The sequence below is a fragment of the Anolis sagrei genome, chromosome 2 (genome assembly GCF_037176765.1).
Source record: "Anolis sagrei isolate rAnoSag1 chromosome 2, rAnoSag1.mat, whole genome shotgun sequence".
NCBI lineage: Eukaryota > Metazoa > Chordata > Lepidosauria > Squamata > Dactyloidae > Anolis > Anolis sagrei.
Genome location: NC_090022.1, coordinates 56,813,310 through 56,834,554, shown reverse-complemented (window position 1 = coordinate 56,834,554; position 21,245 = coordinate 56,813,310). Strand labels below are relative to the sequence as shown.

General features: G+C 40.9%; 1 protein-coding gene across 5 annotated transcripts in view; it reads left to right on the top strand.

The window, feature by feature from the left end:
- Positions 1–21,245, top strand: part of CELSR3 (cadherin EGF LAG seven-pass G-type receptor 3) — a 110,702-nt gene that overhangs the window by 27,203 nt on the left and 62,254 nt on the right. For all 5 annotated transcript variants that reach the window (XM_067463514.1, XM_060766161.2, XM_060766160.2 and 2 more), the window contains exon 2: positions 15,141–15,773. In XM_067463514.1, the coding sequence (XP_067319615.1) occupies positions 15,141–15,773 (633 nt within the window). The remainder of the gene's footprint in view (positions 1–15,140; positions 15,774–21,245) is intronic.

The window sequence follows — 21,245 nt, the reverse complement described above, 5'->3', positions numbered from 1 at the left end:
ATGAACAGCCTTGCTTATTAGACCCATCTTTGCTCTGCAGTATCAATATGCTTTGTGATCATAAGAAATCATGTGCTTGTTCCCAATCCCATGGTTCTCTCCCATCCATTCATAACAACACAAGAGAGCGAACACATTAAAAAAACTTATAATGGGAAAAGCAGTTTGCGGGAGCATGACTCAGTAGTGACAATAATAATAGCAATCATCATCATCATCATCATCATCATCATCATCATCTTTATTTTTACCCCTCCACCATCTCCCCAAACGGTGGCTCACAGAAGCATTCCAAGGGCCACATGTAGACAACAATACATAAATGTAAATACAATGGCATAAGTATAATCAATAGCACATAAAAATCTCATTAATAAAATTATAAAAATTTGAACATTGTGAAATTCCTAAAACACAGTACAACCTGCCGGCTGTCTATCTGTCATAACAATCAGCCAAAGTGTGGGCCAGCACTATCAATGATTCATCACATTGGCCATGGATTACTCAGGATCAAAGGCCTGTCTGAAAAGCCATGTCTTAAGACTGTTTTTAGACAATGATTCACTTCACACTTCACAGGTATTTAGAAGTACTGCTCCCTCAAGTGATGGGAGACATTTGTTTTTCATAGTACAGTACATGCTTTGGTTCACCTCTGTATGTTGTATATTAACTCTGTTTTGTGATCAGTCATTAGAAGATAAACATGGGCTTACTTTGTTAGATGAGACAAGCGTTTCTGGGCAAATCCAGTTGCAGGAAAGAGTATGCAAAGGGATGTGCATTTCTGATAATATTTAGATCAACTCTGAGATTTACAGCCTCAGAGGAAGGCAGCAGCAATGACAAACCTCTTCTGGACAAACCTTGCCAACTGAGAAGTCAAAAGGTCAGAAATGACTTGTGAGTGCATCTACACTGTAGAATTAATGCAGTTTGACATCACTTTGACTGCCATGGCTCTATGCCGTGGAATCCTTGGAGTAGTTGTTTGATGAGGCACCTGTAGTCTTTAGCAAAGAAGACTAAAGACCTTGTTAAACTACAGCTCCTGTGATTCCATAGCATAGAGCCATGGCTGTTAAAGTGATGCCAAACTGCATTATTTCTACAGTGTAGATGCTCCATGTGTTCTCTATAAATGATCATTGGACTACCAGGACTTCTCTATAGTTTATTTATTTATTTAATGTCAAAAGCATTGCATAAATAAGTATGAAACTGATAAAAGAGAAGGAACATGAGCAGCTAAATAATTTTTGGCCAAAAACAGGCAATAGCGACCATATTGTCTGTGACTTTAAGCAATTCTCCCTCTGTGCATGAGGCAGGGCATTGTGGGCAAGCATACAGATGCAGAGTTGTTTGTTCTGCTCAACAGTTTCACAAGGTGGATTCTTCTAGGTAGTTCCATTTTGCCAGGTTGTCTTTTGATCTGCCCACTCCACTTCTGAGTCTGTTCAGGGACTTCCTAGTTGCCCATTCTTGGTTTGCCCCTGGAGGAAGACCCTTGTGGGGGGCTATCCACTTGGGATTTCCTGACTTAGCTGCCCAAAGGGATACTCTTGCTGTTGCTGGCAAAACATTAAGGGGAGTGGTGGTTCTCATAAAGCTTTTCTTTGATTTGAGTCTACTGGAAAGAGGCTGATATAGTCATGCAGAGGATAGCTTTGACAGCATTCAGTCTTATTTTTCTTCCAGTTAACCACAACTTCCCGTCACACATCAGGGGGGACAATACCAGCTAGCTTATGGTTGAGGTTTCTCAAAAATATCAATCCAAAATGTATTAAATGATCAATATTTGCTGTTACGGTATGAAAATGCTTATTGCCCTCTGCTGGATGCTGAAGCTGATGAAAGTGGGTTTTCTCGTAATGCAATATGTTGCATTTTCACTGTTTTGTAAAACCATATCTGCAATTAGCCAGTGTTGAGTGCCCCTCCACCATAAAACCAGTTCTCATGCCTCCAAGTGCCACAGCAGAGAAGTATCCCTCTCATGTTCTAGTCTGGCACATTGATCGCTACAGCATGCTGGCTTTGCTGCATATGATTATATCCACAAATTCACCTGTACATCTCTCGGAAATCCAGGTGGCTTTGTTGTCTTTTGCAGTTGTCAAGTAGGGTGATATCCTTCAATCTCCCCAGATTAACTTCTCCTGGAACCTTACTCAGCTCGGCAGGGCGCTGTCCAGCATGACAAGCGGAGTCTTAGCCCCTTTTGCACATCTCTCTGAACAGACAGTGCCCATTTGTTGCCTGCTCTGCTTTGAAGCGGAGGTCATGTCAGCACCACAGGAGATGCCTGCCTGCCATTATCTGCCATTCCACATGGCCGACAGCTCATACATCCAGAGAGAGGTCTGAAGGAGAGCATCCTGTGCTGTGATTCCCATGGAATAGAAGCCCCCCCCCCCCCGGCTCTATGTTAACAGCTCATGACCCCCCAGGCCTTTCCTATCACAAGTCTATTGAGAAAGCAAGCTTAAGCAGCAAAGCTCAGGGCTTAGTTTTTGAGCCACCTTTCATAGTCGGTTTCAGCCCCGGAACATCAGGAGTGGGAAGCTAATGCATGGCTTTGACGTGACTTGCTATAGAAACATGCTCCCTTGGCCTTTCTGTTCACTGTTACTTCCCTACCCTGTTCCCAAATGTATTGCCATTGATTTTGCTGGGTAACAGCAGTGGATCTGCTCTGGATTTTAGTTTGAATTTGAAAGGAGTTACACAGGACTTCAAAATCTATCCCCCCAAATGGAGCAGCAATTTGCGTAACTCTTAAAATCCACAATAACACCCAGAGCCAAATCACTGTCCCCACTGACACAGCAGTCCACACCTAACAAACACCATCCTGTATTATTTACAAGTGTTTGGATTCAAGGAAACGGTATAAAAATACAATTAGCAGAGCCCTGTCTGCGGGCTTTATCAACCATCCAATGCAATACAGGAAGTTCCCAACATACAAACAAGATAGGTTCTTTAGGTTTGTTCTTAAGTTGAGTTTATATGGAAGTCAGAACAGATACATTTTAAAGTGTAATTCCAGCCAAAAACATATATAATTTTAGTTTTGAATAGCATAGGAAAGGGTGAACACTCCAGTCATAACTATGAGTTGTTTGTAAATTGGATGTTTGTAACTTGGGTTCTGCCTGTACTCTAAACTGTGTGCTAGAATAAAATATCCTTTTATATCCAAACATAGAATCATAGAGTTGTAAGAAATCTTGTAGGCCATCCAGTCCAATCTCCTGCCAAGAAGATCGCATTCAAAGCACCCCCTTACCATTCTTCACCTTACCAATATATAGAATGAAGCAGATGCTCAGGTAGCAGATTTGAGTGTCCAGAAAAAGCAAAACTAAGCAAGGAAGTTATTTATTTAGTTTATTATTTTGATTTGACTACCCATGTGGAAAAGCAGTGCTTTCAAGATGTGACACAATGCCTTGTCTGGATGTTTGCACGATGCATCGTGACTTAGGGGGTGGTGAGGGTTGCCTGTCTTGCTTTGAGCAGGGAAAGGCCTTGGCACAATCCTGTGACTGCTTTGTTCAAAACCCATATTATTGTTCCTTGGGAGAACCTGTACTTGTGAGTCAGTTCACCCGATTGTACAAATGAGCTGTCTGTCCTGCAGCATACATGGGAATACTCAGTCAGATCTTCTGAGGTTAAACTTTATGTGTTTGCTTGCTCACTTAGTCCCACCAATAGAACAGAGTACAATCTGAAATTTATCATAAGGGAGACAATAACAGAAGAGGAGGAAAACAAAGCCAGGAGTAAACATAGACTCACTATATGCCTTTATATTTCAGTTCCAAGAACTGATTCAAGAGCCGACTTAGCAAACTATAAGAGCTGGAGATGAGAACAGCTGTAAATTTAATCAGGCTGAGGTTGACATTTCAATTGGATTTTAATGTGAATCATTTATATGTTTTAGATAGATTGTATTTGTTTTAATTTGTCATCCACTTTGTGCCCCAGGTTTTGGGGGAGAGACAGGATACTGATCTTCATAATCTTCATCATCACCATCAGCAACTATGCTCCCCTCAGATATGTTGGAATATAATTCCCATTATCCCTTGCCAGCATGTTTAGTGGGGACTGCCTTGGCGTGCTTCTACACTGTAGAATGAATGCAGTTTGACATCACTTTAGCTGCCATGGGACAATGCTATGTAATCCTGGGATTTGTAGTTTGGTGATTCACCAGCATTCTGGCAGAGAAGGTTAAAGACCTTGTAAAACTACAACTTCCATATTCCATAACATTAAGTCATAACAGTTAAAGAGGTTTCAAACTGCATTCATTCTACTGTGTAGATGCTCCCTTAAATAAAAAGAGACATTGTGGTTCCCTTTCATTTTTACTTTTTTGTTGTTCTGTCATGTTTTGAAGTATGCCATATTCTGTTTTCGATATTTGTCTCAGAGTAGCTCAGATGAAGATATTTCACAGAATTTCTCATTGGACGCCATGATTCCTGTTTGGGAATGGAGTGTCAAATTCTGACGGTTGTTGGCACTGTGATTCTTCTGAAGCATCTGTTCTTCATATGCTGCAGGAGTGCAGACTCATAAAACCATTTTGGCAAGAAGTCCTTAGATATGTTAATTTCGTTTTAAGAATGATTTATCTCACTAAACCTTTGAATATTATAACTGGAGATTTTCCAGTTGCATGAGTAACAACTGTGTTTGCAGAGAACTTTTTGGTTGCTTAAAAGGGGCCTATGCATTAGAATGAGAGACTCAGAGAAAAGCAGAACACCCCTTTGTTCTTTCTTCAGAAATGACTGATTAGGGCAACCGTTTGCACACACATCTCCAAAAAGATGAACTACAATATCAGAAAGCACAGATTTGCATGAAAATGTATGCCTATAGATGCTAATCTAGGACAGATGATGATCAGATTGTAGACCCTTTTCTTTCTTCTTGTGGTTATTGGATATTTAGACTAAATGTGGAGGCCATCCTTTCCATAGAGGATTCTCTCCTGCAAAGAAGAATACATGTCCATCCTTTGTCTGACCTGTGTTCAAGTTGCTATAATTCTTAGAACTGCAATTGAAAATAAAATTTTAAAAGAAGCTGCTTTTTGCACTTTTCAGTTGAATTTGGGTAATATTCAGTATTGTATTGTACGTGCTACAATACTTCATTTGTTTTCATTATTAAGACTCTCGTTCATATAATTATGCATAAAAATCACATTTGCCTTGTTAGTCATTTGTTCGGATTTTCTTTGTGCTTTCCTGCTTTCCTGATTGCATTCATTTTCATTGTTTTTCTTTCTGCTCTTTTCAAACGTGCCACAACTGCAGGCAGTGGGAGGAAACCAGCAGATATTAGCGAAAATCCTGTCTTAAGCTGGCAGTGTGTAAACCAGTGTTTCTCAACCTTCCCAATAATGTAACCCCCTAATACAGTTCCTCATGTTGTGGTGACCCCCAACCATAAAATTATTTTCGTTGCTACTTCATAACAGTAATTTTTCTACTGTTATGAATTGTAAATATCTGATATGCAGGATGTATTTTCATTCACTGGACCAAATTTGGCACAAATACCCAATAGGCCCAAATCTGAATACTGGTGGGATTGAGGGCGGGGGGGGGGGGGGGGTGTGTGTTGATCTTGTCATTTTGGGAGCTGTAGTTGCTGGGATTTATAGTTAACCTACAATCAAAGAGTATTCTGAACTCCACCAATGATGGAATTGAACCAAACTTGACACACAGAACTCCCATAACCAACAAAAAATACTGGAAGGGTTTAGTGGGCATTGGCCATGGGTTTTGGAGTTGTAGCTCACCTACACCCAGAAAGCCTTGTGGACTCAAATTATGGTGAATCTGGACCAAACTTGACACAGATACTCAATATGCCCAAATATGAACACTGGTGGAGTTTAAGGAAAATAGACCTTGACATTTGGGAGTTGTTGTTGCTGAGATTTATAGTTCACCTACAATCAAAGAGCATTCTAAACCCCACCAACAAATTGGGCCAAACTTCCCACACAGAACACCCATGACCAAGAGAAAATATTGTGTTTTCTGATGTTCTTTGGTGACTTCTCTGACAACCCTTCACAACCCCCCCCCCCCAGGGGTCCAGGTCCCCAGGCTGAGAAACACTAGTGTAAACTCTGTCCTTCCTGATGAGTTGAAGTGATCAAATGGACAACAGCATGAAAGGGCATTCATTTGCATTGTTGTTGGGTATGAGACATCAGAATCCTAAAATAATAGAGTTGGAAGAGACCACATGGGCCATCTAGTCCAACTCCCTACCATGAAGGAAAAACACAATCATAGTATCCCATCACAGAAAGTGTGTTCAACTTGGAGGGAGTAGTTAATGGCATATTTGTAAAGAGCAAAAAGAAAAACAATGAAAATGAATGCTAGTAAGAAAGTACAAAGAAATTCTATATTGTCCTAAGGCAGCAATGGCCGTCACAAGTGAATGCTCCTTTTACTACAAAAGATCCCTGGAACAATACAACATCTAGAGCACTGCTTCTTAAACTGTGGATCCCAACCCCAACTGAGGTTCTTTTAGCTCAATTTGGGGTCAAAACAATTGACACAGTAAAAGTTTTCTGAATGTCACCTAGTGGTTTTTTGTAGAAAACCTGGGATCAGAACCTGGGATATAGGGCCTGTCTGGAAGGGCCCTTAGTCCAGCAGCCTGTGAGAATCTTGTCCATCCCAGGTCAAGAGTATTCTGGAAAATGAAAATGGCAGCCAGTACAATCAGATATACACTTTCACACTGAATTGGTGGTAAATGGTATGAATATTGAAGAAAAAAATGGCATCTGTGGTAGTGCGACTTTTGAAATGAATGGAAATCAAATAAGCCTGATTCCATTCTGTTCATCTCCCCTCACCCAAAGTGGACACTTTTATCATATTTGTATCTTCTGCCTTGTCTTTAGTTTTCTCTGAGTAATAGACATTTTGATCCCATGAATAATTAGCAACAGCTGATTATTACACCTTCAGATAATGTAATGAATATTGCATGGGATCGCATGCTCTCTATAACCAGCCCCAGTCATAGTCTAGCTCCAGCATTTTGAGCACTGGGAAGCCCTGGCACTTGAGTGTTATAACTGGAGGTCAGCTATTGCCAACAGTGCTGTGGATTTTGAGGAGGAACGAATAGAGGGTGAAAAGGAGAAATGTGCCAAGAGGAAGGCATGTCAAGCAAACCCTTTCCAGGACTGCCTTCCATCTGGAAATGTATGTGCTCACGGTGAAAGACCATGAGGATCCAGAACAGGTTTCTACAGTTACTTAAAGGACCCACTGCCAGGACCCACTGCCTTGGAAGGTAATCATTCTTGGCTACAAGGGATAGTCTGTGATGATAACAGTTATTAAAATATGCTTGCGTTTCTGAAGAGTTTTCAGAGGAGCTTAAGGTGTGTTAGAATGTTACCAACAGCAATGTAATCAAGGCATGTGTTACCATAGACTGCTGAGAATGGGCACAGCTGGCACACTAATTTTAACTGTAGAAATGCACTGCTGGCCACTGCTGGATCTGGGCATCCAAGTTCAGGGCAGAATCTAAGAGCTTCAGAGTTCAGGGGGAATGTAACACCATCTGATTGCCTTCCAACTGACCAGGAGAACTTGTTTTATCTGTATTAAATTTTAATTTGTTTGCCCTCATCCAGTCCATTACTGACAACAGGCACTGGTATAGCACCAAGACAGTTTCATTTGGAGTTAGATGACAAAGGGCAATAGACTCAAATATCACCTGCATGTTGAGACACTGATCTCACAATCTCCGGAGTTGCAGTTTACAAAGACTCTACAATTTCCACTTCTGCCTTATTGGGTCTTTTCTTCTCCTTTTTCTCATCTTTAAGTATTTTCCTCCTAAAGGTCTGCTGTCTTTCTGCAAACAAGGGTGTCCCTTTTCCAGGGGTGTCAAATTCATTTTCACCGAGGGCTACATCAACCTTAAGTTGCCTTCAAAGGGCCGTTGAATCCATAGACAGATAACCTGTGGATACAGGGGGGCGATTATAATTTGTTTACACAGTTGTCAGTGCTGTTTAGTGTTCACCCAGTTTGGGTCACCAGATGTTACTAAACGACAACTCCCATCAATTTTGATTATCCACCATGCAGACTGGGGATAATGGGAACTGCAATCCAGCATCACTTGTGGCTCTGAGATTGGAGAAAGGTTGAAGGGCATTTTAAAGTTAAACATATCCTTAAGCCTTGTATCTAAATTCAAACTCCACTATGCTGAATAAACAGAACAAACTGCAGCCTTCCAGTTGTTACTGTATCACAACTCCCATCAGCTCTAGTCATGATGTCTAATTATGAGGGATATAGAAGTTGTAATCCAGCATCTGGAGGTCCATATAAAATAACATGGTGGGCTGCATTCAGCCCATAGGCCTTGAGTTTGTCTCATATGCCCTACTCCTTGCTGATACTCTCATTCATGGATAGTGCCCAGTGTTGCATCAGATTCACTAAACTACTAATCTGGAGACCACCAGCCACAAATTGATGAATCCGTTTTACTCGCCTACAGATCAACACTCATAAAATTGTTGCTAGACTACAGGATCAGCAAAAGTGTAGGTGTCTGTCAAACCAGAGATTGTGGTAGCTGCATATTTGGAAGTAACGCAAGGTGCTATGCTGTAGCAGAGGGGAGCAAGTACTCTGATTATAAATAGTCACAGTGGTATGTTTCCATTTTTCAGCTGCAGGGAAAAATATGAAATGTGTATAAATAAAAGCACAAAGAGAGCAAAGACATATGAGCTGGAACATAATGACTTGACTTCTTATTTTTCAGAAATGCTTTTTCAGGAGGGGGCCCTTCCATTATGGACAGGCCATGCTGGGGCTATTTCTTTTGTTATTTCCAGTACTATGAACTATGAGAAACAGGGAGGAGGAGGCTGACTGAGGGAGCCATCCAGAAGTGCCATGTTCTTAAAGAGCTCTGTAGTATAGCCCTGTAGGTAACAACCAAGAAAACTTTGTGATAGATAAGCCTTAAGGTCACCATAAGGCACACTACTATTACTGTATTACTATTACTGCTTACACTTTGCCAAAATAGAAAGGCAAACAAGCAAGCACCGTTAAACAAAGGAACAAAAGAAGACACAGGTTTGCATGAAAATTGTCTGTGATATTTTACCTCCATAGATATTAGTGCAGAAATTACTACCATTTAAATAGTAATCCATCCAATACAATACACCACAGTGAGAAATACTGTGACATCTCTGTGTCTTCCCAGTCAAGTAATGCCAACACTTGATGGATAACATTTAAGCCACATATATCCATGTTTATGGGGGGTTTATTTTTAAATGAGACTGAGGCTCCATCTAAATGGCCATACATTGTAGTTCAGTGCAGTTAAATTGCATTGTATGAGTCTACACTGGCCATATAATGTAGTTTCAAACTGCATTATATAGTATAGATGGGGTCATAGGCTGGGCAGCCCTCTAAAGCAGTGTCTCTCAAACTGTGCTCCTCCAGGTGTTTGGACTTCAGCTCCTATAAATCCCAGCCAGGTACCAGCTGTTAGGAATTGTGGGAACTGAATTTCAAAACATCTGGAGGAGCACAGTTTGAATGGTGTCCTGGACATGTGTCCTGGAATGGTGTCCCGGACATGTGAGTGCAAGCACTGTGGAAGAGGGCCCCCATTTTGATGGCCTGTAGGGAAAGGGACCAAGGTGCCATGATGCTGAACCAGCTTAGGAGGTGTTTATAGGCAGTGTAAGCCTGTCCACCCCTCCACATGGTGCTTTCCAATTGCTGCTGTGTGGCCCACCCTGCTACCTTCAATGCAATGTGAGCATCGCTGGTTGCTTCAGGACTGGTTAATAATTATCGCTTCTTTACCAGTATCTTGGGACCTTGAACAACTGGCTATGGGTGCTATCAATAAATAGGCTTCCATAGGCCAGGTAATGAGGAGAGAAGAGTTCCAGTGAATACCTTGGCATTCCTTTGGGTGTATATTAGAGCTATGGAACTGCCTCTCTAAGGTCCTTATCCCATGAGCAGTGGGCAGTGGGGAAAATCTTAGGGAACCAACTTACCCCATTCCCTCTAATCTTTCCCCATCTTACTGCACCTTTCCCCGCCTTTCTCCCATCTTGTTCTGCTTTCCGCTGCTTGGAGTTGGGTAACACCTGACTCCTGAAGATGGCTTCTAGGGTTGGTTTCCATGCAGAAATGGAGCCCCACGGAGCCCCACTGGAAGTGCTTTTACAGCTTATGATGGCTTGCGTGGGACTCCATTTCCAAAGCACATGGAAATGGAGCCTAAAAACCGTGGGATGAAGTCCTAAATTCGCAAGTCCTGGGCATGCCTTGAGGCATACCTGGGATTTGCTCTCACTTACAATGTCCTTGAGTGGGAGTCTTCTGGGTTGTCTTCCAGTTGATAGTCAGCCAAAAACATACCCAGCTACTGGATTGTGCCAGAGGTCTGGTGCTTCACCCCATGGAAGGCTGAGGAGGTAGTCAAGGTGTGACACCTGGCCTCAGCTGCACCCACAACAGCTCTTATTTTTTTCCAGGCTGGTTACAATGTAAATAGTTTTAGATTAATAAACTAAATTTGTGACTTCAGTGCAACCCCAATCCACATGAAAAATTCTAAACAGCAAATCCCAAGGCAAGGAAGTCTAGGAGAAGAACATTGTTTTGTCTGTAAGGCAAAGTGAGAAACAGCATTTGAGTTAATATGTCTAAAGATGAGGGAGCATTCTGTTCAGCAGTGAAAGGCAATGCCTCTTATGGTTATTGTAAAACATTTCTATAGTGCTGTAATTTTTTTCAGTCTCTTACCAAGAATCAGTAAAACACACACTTGCCCTGAAGAGCTTACAGTTGAAAGATACCCTACAAAGTAAAAGATGGTAAGGGCCCCCACAATTCTGGAATTGAATTATATTTTGCAGGATTTCCTTCAAGCCTTCCTTGGAACAACAAGCACTTGGGGGCTAGATTTCTCCTATGAGTCAAAGCCCTAGAGGTCGGCTGTGTGGAAGCTGCAGTTAAGAGCAATTACTTGCCATCAGTTTCCTTCTCCTTTCCCTAGTGCCTACTTTCCAAGTACCAGGATACTTTGCCTGCGTTTTAGGAACTGCTCCTATATTTAGGATTGTCTCTGTCTCATCCTTTATGGGGGATATGCCCCTAACCTTCATGTAGATATACAAAAATGCATATAATAGCAAACCCTATTGAAATGAAAGATTTCCAGTCTAAAAATACTATATAGTCATACTGAAGGACCTAGAAAACACCTAGAGATGACATATTTGGACAGGCAGGGTTAAATGAAACCACTGATACTGATCTCACAGATATGAGGGTCACACTGTATTTCAACATAGAAACTTTTCAGCACTATGAACAAAGAAACTTAACACCCACCAACTGCATCCTGGGCCCCTTCCACACAGCTGAATAAAATCCCAGATTATTTGCTTTGAAGTGGAATATATGGAAATGTGGACTCAGATATCCCAGTTCAAAGCAGATATTGTGGGATTTTCGACCTTGATACTCTGGAAGGGCCCCAAGTTGGGTTGCTCTCCCTACATTTCTTTTAAAACCCTCCTGCTTAGATACATCCTACCTCTGTTCATGCCCAGCGTTTATTTTTAAAATTTTAAACTATTACATCTGGCCCGGCCATAGGTTTTTACATTTTTGCATGTTATTGTCTATATGTGAGTTATATTAATTGTATTGTTTTATTTGCTTATTGTTTATTATGAAACTTAGATCTAAATTTTGAGAATATTCCAATCACAGATTACTCTTACAAGTGAGTGGATGGAGAAGAGACATACAATATTTGTTGGTTTCTCCCTCCCCCCACCATTCAGATATGTGCATAAGATGTATATGAAACATAAATGAATTGTGTGATTACATTTGAGTCTTATCTCCAGTGTATCTTATTATATTTATATGCAGGGATTCCAAAAATCCAAAATATGGAACACTTTTGGTCCCAACCATTCTGGATGATGGTTATTCAATCTGTATGCCCATTCAGTGAACCAGACACACCATAAAGATTAACATATATGCTGTTTGATGGCTTCCTCCTTGAAAATTGTTGTAGTGCGTGACCTTTTCCCCCTTAAGGCCTTATTAGCAGCTTCAGTGTGTATGTGTAGTTGCATACAAGGGTGCATGCTTTTATGCAGATGAACAGCAGAGGAAATAGCGGAAAGAGTTAACACTCTCTTGTATTGCATCTTCTTCCTGTTTACAATCTCATCTTTACAAATAATAATAATATATTTATGAATTCATTACCTGCCTCTCCTTGTGGCTTGAGCAGGGGCGCAGCATGTTTAAAACAGATACAACACAACACTATTGCAATGCATATAACAAAACACGCACAAGACTGACACCAAGATCAATAAAATGCAGGTTAAAATTCATCATTTAAAATTGACTCGGGCCCCATCTACACTGCTATATAATCCAGTTTCTGAATCAATATTATCTTATCTGAACTGGATTATATGAGTGTACACTGTCATATAATCCAGTTCAAATCAGATAATCTGGATTCAGAAACTGAATTATATGGTAGTGTAGATGTGGCCTGGGTAGGCATGCCAGAAAAAAAAGGTCAGTTGTGTCTTGAAATTAACTTGGTCTAGGGCAGTGGTTCTCAACCTGTGGGTCCCCAGGTTCCTACAACTTCCAGAAATCCCAGCCAGTTTACCAGTTGTTAGGATTTCTGGGAGTTGAAGGCCACAACCTCTGGGGACCCCGAGGATGAGAACCACTGGTCTAGGGAAATACAGGGAGAACCAGTGACTGGCAGAAGGGTTGAAATGTCAGCTTGGAGATGTGTAGACCATTAAACTCACTATGTGACCTTGAGCCAAGTACTATCTCTCATTCTGACTTTCCCTGCAGTGTTGTAAGGCCAAACTGGATAGGAGGATAGGGTTTTCTTAGGCAAGGAATACCCAGAGGTGGTTTTCCCAGTTCCTTCTCTGAAATATAGCATGCAGTACATAGTATTCATTGGTGGTCTCCCATCCAAGAGGTGACCCCACTTAGCTACCAAGATCACATGAGATCTGGTGCCATGACTGTATTTAAACCTCTAGGAGTGGTAATGAATAAATACATTTTTTTTTAAAAAAAAAGCTAAGAGAGATGTTAAGGTCTTCACGTATTTTCTTCATCATGATGTAGGGCCCATTCAGACAGTTATTTCTGAGATAAAGCCTGTAGTGGAATATATGAACTTTACCATGTCAGAAGAAGCCCTTGAAAACTGAGAGAAGATTTTCTCTGACACGGTAACTTTGAAGATTTCCCGGCAGGAGCCCTTTCAAAGAAATAAACAACAAAACATCTCATGTAAAGATTTTGCCTCATGAAACAACAAGAGTATCTCTGTACTTTCACTGTTTTTTTCCTGAGGGAAATCCTGTGCCACATTTTTAGATGCATTGTTTCTGAATAGTTGTAACAGTGTATGTATAGATGCAATATTTATTACATTATAATCTGTGCAATTCGTTTTCTTTTAACAAAATGAGTTATTTGTAGGCTGGGCTTATCCGCATGACCGTTTGCAGAGCTAAGTCCCACTGGCATTTTTTGTTTTGAAATTTTGTATTTGAAAGATAGTGAGCTGTTGGTTTTTTCTATAAGCTTTCTGCTCCCCAGGTTCCTACTATCTGCGTAACTTCAAGCATACCGAGACTCAACATATTTCTGACCCTTCTCTTATTATTTTGGCATGCTTGTTTCCTCCAAACTGCACCACTGCTAACAGCTTATTTGACTTAAAGACCGTTCACAAAACCAATTTCAACTCACTTTGATGTGGTAAATTCAGCTGAAGCAGATCTCTCTTCAGTGTGAGCCAGTCTCTACATCATTGTTCAATCATAGTTCACTCATAGCCTTCAAAAGACCTGTGATCTGAAATCACATTGAAACCATCACATGCTTGCCATTTCCAAAGAGGCAGCCACATTTGTCTAGTGCAGCAGCATAAATGCTAGTCATTTTATATGCTTGCTTTAAAAAAGATATTTATTAATAAGAGAATATTTGGTATCCTACGTTCAGATGTAGAAGTCTATAAATTTTAGTCTAATTCTTCCTTACAAGTCAGGAATGCACACCTTTTTGCCTTGTGCCTGTAGGGATTCAGAAACCCCAGATTTCTAGGTGAAGGGGGATTTTCAAGGTGGGAGCACTGGCCGAAAAACATTATTTGATGATACTTCAATCCATTTGTTAAAATCAGTGCTTGTAAGGTTCAAAGGCGAGCTGGGAAACGTGTGCAATTTTGTGTCAAATGAACAACTTGGAAAATCAACTTCCAACTAGAGAAGTATTTTCTTATTTACTTCACTGTATTGTTCATCTAAATAACCTCCTGTGAGTAACTGTGGTTATCATCACTGGGGGTGGGGGTGGGGTCTGTCATATTTGACATTTACTCATGGATCTTATTCAGGTTTTGAAATCCCAGGCCCTGGAACCTGGCAAATCTGAGACACACCACATACTTCCCCTCTCTACCATTCCACAGAGCTCAGAGTAAAGGGATAGTAAGGTTTAAACATTTCTTCCATGATCATTGAGATCAAGGGATTGCTGCCAAGATAAGAACTAGAAGGGAAAGTTATCTTAATTCTATTCCCCAGTGAAGACCATCAAATTTGGCTGTTTTTCCTCATTACTAATAGTGGGAAACACCATTTTGGAAATAGATTTGGGAGAAATGTTTGCCTCCCAAACAATATGTGTCCCTACTTACCACTTCTAGTTGAGATTAAATACTGATCTAAGAAGTTGTGAAATTATATCTGTGTGTGTTTCATCTTAGATCCAAGCTAGATTTGGTAAGGAGGACGTTGGGCATGGCAAAGCAGGGTAGTAGGGAATTCTGATTGATGTTGTCCAAAGAACCCCTAATGTTCCCTAAATTAGGAGAAATAAGCAACTTTGTTTTCTTTATATCTAGAGGTTTCCTTAAAACTCAGTTGGGAAGTTCTAAAATCTTCTTTGTCCATTCTGCAGATGGGATCCACAGCGTGACAGCCCAGTGTGTTCTGCGTGTCATCATCATTACCGAGGATATGTTAGCCAACAGTATAACAGTGCGCCTGGAGAACATGTGGCAGGAGCGCTTCCTTTCACCCATTCTGGCCAACTTCCTTGAGGGCGTGGCTACCGTGTTGGCCACACCCAAGGAAGATGTTTTCATCTTCAACATCCAGAATGACACAGACGTTGGAGGCCAAGTGCTGAATGTTAGCTTCTCTGCCATGGCCCCCCACAGTGGCCATTTCTTCAGTTCGGAGGAGCTTCAGGAGCAGCTGTACATGAAGCGTATGACCTTGACCTCAGTCTCCATGTTGGAGGTCCTGCCCTTTGATGACAATGTTTGCCTTCGAGAGCCTTGCCAGAACTACATGAAATGCATTTCTGTGCTCAAATTTGACAGCTCTGCTCCTTTCATTGCCTCCCTTTCCACTCTCTTCCGCCCCATCCACCCCATCACGGGCTTGCGTTGTCGTTGCCCTCAGGGCTTTACAGGTGATTACTGTGAAATGGAGATCAACCTCTGCTACTCCAACCCTTGTCATAATGGTGGTGTCTGTACTCGCAAGGAGGGTGGCTACACCTGCATCTGCCGCCAGCACTTCACAGGTAAGGTACTCAATGTCATCATAGTTCATCATGGGCAGAGATAAAGCTATTTTTGTATGCCTATTGAAAGTTGCTTTTTGAACTGTAATTCCCAGAATCTACTGGCCACTGAAAGGTTCTGGAAACTGTGGACCAAAACATCAACTTTTCCACTGGAAGCGCCAGCGTTTCCAAGTTCTGTTCAATATTGGAAAGGTTTTGTGTGAAGAGGACACTGAGTGAAGTTTTTGTTGCTGTGTTTGTTCAAGTAATTTCTGATTGGTACCAACCCTAAAGCAAATCTATTATGTGGTTTTCTTGACATAATTTATTTAGTGTTGGTTTGACCTTCCTCTGAGGTTGGGAGAATGTGAGTTGGCCGAGTTCACCCAGTGGGTTTCTGTGGGCCAGGATCTTCCCATTCCTAGTCTAACACTCAGGACTGAAGAACATAAAAACTCAATAGTAGGGATGGAAGCAGTGATAGATAATTTTCCCCAAATATCAAACATTTACTATGAAAGTAGGGGATGGTGGGACAAGGGCAGAAAAAGGAGAAATTCTGGCATAATAGATTAATTATGGGTTAGTTGCAAATGTCTGGTATGTCGCGAGAAGAAAACAAAGAGGGTGAAGGTTATTGAGGGATGAGGAGTTCTTTTACAATAGTATCATTGTTATAACAGGTCTTCATCTCTATTTCTTTAACACATATTACATAATACATTGAGGATTCTAGCAATTTTAATTTTAAGTCCATTGGTTCTATCTTCTTCTGTCTTCTCACGTTGTCTCTTGGTCTTCATCTATTATTTTCCCATTCTTCTGAATTTTTCATAGCAGATTATTTCACATGAAAACGTTTCTTAAATTATTTATTATTAATGTCTACAAAGGAAGTTCTACAATTTTCATTGAGATTGTTAGTAGGTTAGTATGTTTATCTTATTATCATTATCATTCTGTCTCTCTTCTGTATTTATATCGGATATATTTTCCATCTGTAACTCTTAGGGCCAAAAGCTCTTCTGATTTAACCATAATCTCTCAGTATGGTAATATTTTTATAGTCCGTTTTTAAGAACTTCCCTGAGAGTTCCTGAAGGCCAAGTCTCTCAAACTTCTCTTTCTCGAGGTTTCGTTCACACTAGCCCATGTAGCCTTCTTTTGTATCAGTCTGTTTCATTCTCACTCTCTTTCTGTATATACATACATACATTCATATATATACCTATATAGAGATTTTTGTAATATGCTTCTATAATTTCTATATCATTGATACTATGCATTTTTCTATTATAATTTCTTAACAGTTAACCCATCAGATAGCATCCATCTCTTAAGTTTTAACATACCAAATACAGAAGATAAACATATATTATTTATCTTATTTTTAGTTGTCAAATTCTGTCATGGTCATCTTCTTTTGGGTTTCTGTGAGTTTTCTGGGCTATATGGCCATATTCCAGAAACATCCTGGATGTTTCACCCACATCTATGGGAGGCATCCTCAGATCAAGTATGCAAGCCATCCATATTTTAAGTCTAATCCTTCTAGGTTAAGTAGCCTTTCATTTTAAAAAAAATTAATTGTTTTATCCAAATCCAGGCTGCTGCATCATAATATAGTCTCAAATTAGGTCATGACATTCCATCTCTCTCTCTCTTGAGTCTTGCAAATTTTTCATTTTAGTTCTAGGTTTTTTGTTTTTCCAAATGAATTGTGTCAATTCTTTATTCCAAACTTTTCTTTAGACACCATTTTTGACCTTGTCTGGGGTATCTGTGTGCCACCAAACATGGGACCCTAAAGTCCATCAGTTCTACCCACAGGTTGTAGATTATGGAATTTGAAGTTCATCAGCTTTGATTGCTTACAGATTCTCAGTGCTGCTTTTGACAAAAAAAAATCCAAGTGCTAGAGAATAGGTGTGCAACTGAATCCTTGCTGATGCAATATTAGCCTGCATATAATATGGCTGCTTACATGCCCCGGTGCTTATAGGGGTTTAAGCAGCTTTATTGTGTGCAGAATGAAAGCTTGATGCTGAGCATGTTTACTCATATGAAAGGACTATTGAGCTCAGTGGGACTTTCTTCCAGGTAAAAGAACAGCAGCCCAAAATTGCAGCCTTTTCTTTTGTATAAATGGGACAGAATTGCACATGGATAGCACCACAGTTATTTCCTCCTTATCCATGTACAGACAATGCTTGCTGCTGAGAGTTGTACTATATGCTGTGCGTAGATATTCTCCATCTCTGTCCAGTGCTCCCAGTCCAGAATGGAGATTCCGGTACTTATCTGAATACGAAAAGGGAATGTTGTGCTCCGTATTTGAAATGGCTTGTAGTTTAAACTAGTATTTAAACTAGTTTAGCCCTATTTCAAAGATGGACAAAGTTAGACTTAGGCAAACAATTGATCCCTCAACACTGTTTTTGTAGCCAGTGACCACTTTTTTTGGAGTGAGATGTGAACAGAGAGTGAATAATCTCTCCTGAAGCCCCCGGTGGCACAATGGGTTAAACCCTTGTGCAGGCAGGACTGAAGACCAACAAGTCAGAGGTTCAAATCTGGAGGGGGAGCACAGATGAGTTCCCTCTGTTGGTTCCAGCTCCCCATGCAGGGACATGGGAGAAGCCTCCCACAAGGGTGGCAAAACATCAAAACATCCTGGCGTCCCCTGGGCAAAGTCCTTGCAGACGACCAATTCTCTCACACCAGAAGCGACTTGCATTTTCTCAAGTTGCTCGTGACATGGGGAAAAAAATTCTTCTGAAAGCTTCCAGGATAGCAATTCACCTTTTATGTATTCACTTCCCTTGTACTGTTTACCAATTTTTTAAAAAAAAAAACCAATTTCTGGTCATTTCTTTTCTCTTTTCTTTTCTTTCTTTTTTGAGGATGGGTGCAGTATAAGGAAGACTATGAGCCTTATCCCACACTAAATTTTCTGTGTTTTCTCATGCTGGCATAATGGAGTCCAACAGATGTCTTCCTATGAACTATGTCATGGGAAGACATCTGTTGGACTTCCCATGGCTGTGTGTGCAAATTCGTCTCTCATTGTGTGAAGACGGAGAGAAAATGTTGCATCCTGGGGTAGGCTGCATCCCCACTATTTTCTCTGCTTCCCCCATCTTTCTCCTGTCCATAAGATGTCATATGTAACTGCCACAATTGGCCATTCCTGCCTTTGACTGTTAGCACTTGCTATCCATATCAAGCTGACTGTCAGTTCATTTCTCCACTGGACAGAAAATCAAGAAACAAAGGAACTGCTGGTTTATAAATGAAGAATAACCAAGTAACAGGCTTCCCAGGCCTAGCTTATAGCTTCCCCCCACACCCAGCAGAAGTTGCTTGAGGTTGTAATTGACAGGAGTGAAAGACGTGCCTGGTTGGCAAAGAGATAAGCAAAGTCAGTGGTAATTAACCCTGAGTATCTGAAGTGTGAGCCCACATTAGGAGAAGGGTTAATGGGCTTGCTCCCCTGTCACTTCCTGATATCTCCCCCTTGCTTTTACAGAACTGGGCAGGAACAGAAAAATGGAGCAAAGAACCAGAGAAGCAATCTGGGGAAGGGAAGAGCCCTTTTCTCCTTCCCCTCCATCCCCTACATAACAGATCATTGAAAAGTATAATTTACACAAGACACTGCTTTCTCTGTGACCAGGCTACAGTGGAACCTTGGTATTCACTGCGATTTGGGTTCAGGACTTCCCTCCCCTGGGGATACCAAAATCTATTCTATTACTCTATTATGTACACTGGTGTGGTAAAATGGTGTCCCTTATATAAAATGGCAAAAATCAAGGTGTACTCTTTTTTTCCAAGCTGTGTATGGTCCAATCCATGGATGAAGAATTTGTGGATATGGGGGAGTCAACTGCATTTCACATTAGCCCAATAGCAGATGCTCCAATTTTCAGATACTTGCTCTACAGGATTCAGAACTGCAACCAATCATTAGACAGACCAGTGGTTCTCAACCTGTGGGTCCCCAGGTGTTTTGGCCTACAACTCCCAGAAAGCCCAGCCAGTTTAATAGCTGTTATGATTTCTAGGAGTTGAAAGCTAAAGCTTCTGGGAACCCACAGATTGAGAGATAACCGAGGCAGCCTCCTCAAGCAGCTGATTTGGGGTGACATGAAAAAACAGCACATTATGAGTTATTTAATGAATAGTTATGCAGTCAGAGAGAGGTACTTGTGGGATTTCCTGCATCAGATGCTAGATTAATTGAGCAGCTCTGTTACAATGCTTTCTCAAATAGGCATTCGCCATTCTATCTCAGAAAGTACAAAGTCTGGAGCACTGTTGCCAACATCTCTGGCTTTACCGGGTACGTCTTAACTAATGAGGCCAGAGATTGAATTCTTAACTTTCCCCATGTAAAGTGCCAATCTTCTGCTACTTCCCCATTGTGATAAGCCTAAGGAGGACAAGAGGCGTACACAAGAAGACGGAAATGATAGTTCCCTGTTAGATTATCATTCTTCTATCAGTATAGCTCTTAATCTATATAAATAAAAATGTAATGTTCATTTGTGGGATTAACATAACTCAAAAACCACTGGACAAATTGGCACCAGATTTGGACACAATACAACTATCAGGCAAACAAGTGACCATCACTCATAAAAACACAGCAGAAGGGACTTAAAAAGCCAAAAAAGCAAAGAGATGCTACAGCACATGTGCAAAAACGACTCCCCCTGGCAAACAAAACACATAATAGCATATCCACACTCTCATCCAGACTACAGCTCCCAGAATCCCCTAGACCAGGCCTTTTAGGAGAGGAGGATGATCCAAATGCACAGCTTCCAAGCTGCAAGCTTTCTTCTCCTTGGATTTCTTTGAGAGCATCCCAATCCCTGCATATTTCCAATTTCCTATTCCTGGACTGAAACTGCCAGCAATCCTCCAGATAGACAGATTAGATAGAGATATGGAGGTGGGTAGATAGATGGATGGATCAGGAGGACTGATGGGAGTTGCAGTCCAAGAATATGTAGAGAAGGAAGAAAGGGAAAAAGAGGAAGGGAAAGAAAAGGTGGGGGTGGAAGGGAAGAAGAAGAGAAGGAAGGAAGGAGAGAAAGAAAAAAATGGGGGGGAGGAAGGAAAGAAAGAGGGAGGGAAGGAAGGAGAGAAAGAAAGAAGAGAAAGAGGGAGGGGAGGTTGGCCACAGCAACACGTGGTGGGTACAGCTGGTTTATATATAAGTACACAGTGATAATGGGAAGCTCTTAGAATGGATATATAAACCTTTGCTTAGTTCACTCTTGCAAAAAGAACAAAGAATACCAACAACAGAACAGCTTAAAATATCCAAGGAGGATATTTTTCTTTTTGTGCCTTTTCTACTTCTATTTTCATGTTGACTCTTTTGTTCAACTTCCATGGAGTCTTTGAAGCCAAGAAACCTTCAATCCCTCCCTCTTGACGTTTGGAAAGTGAAGGGCATGATTCAATCTAACACCCATT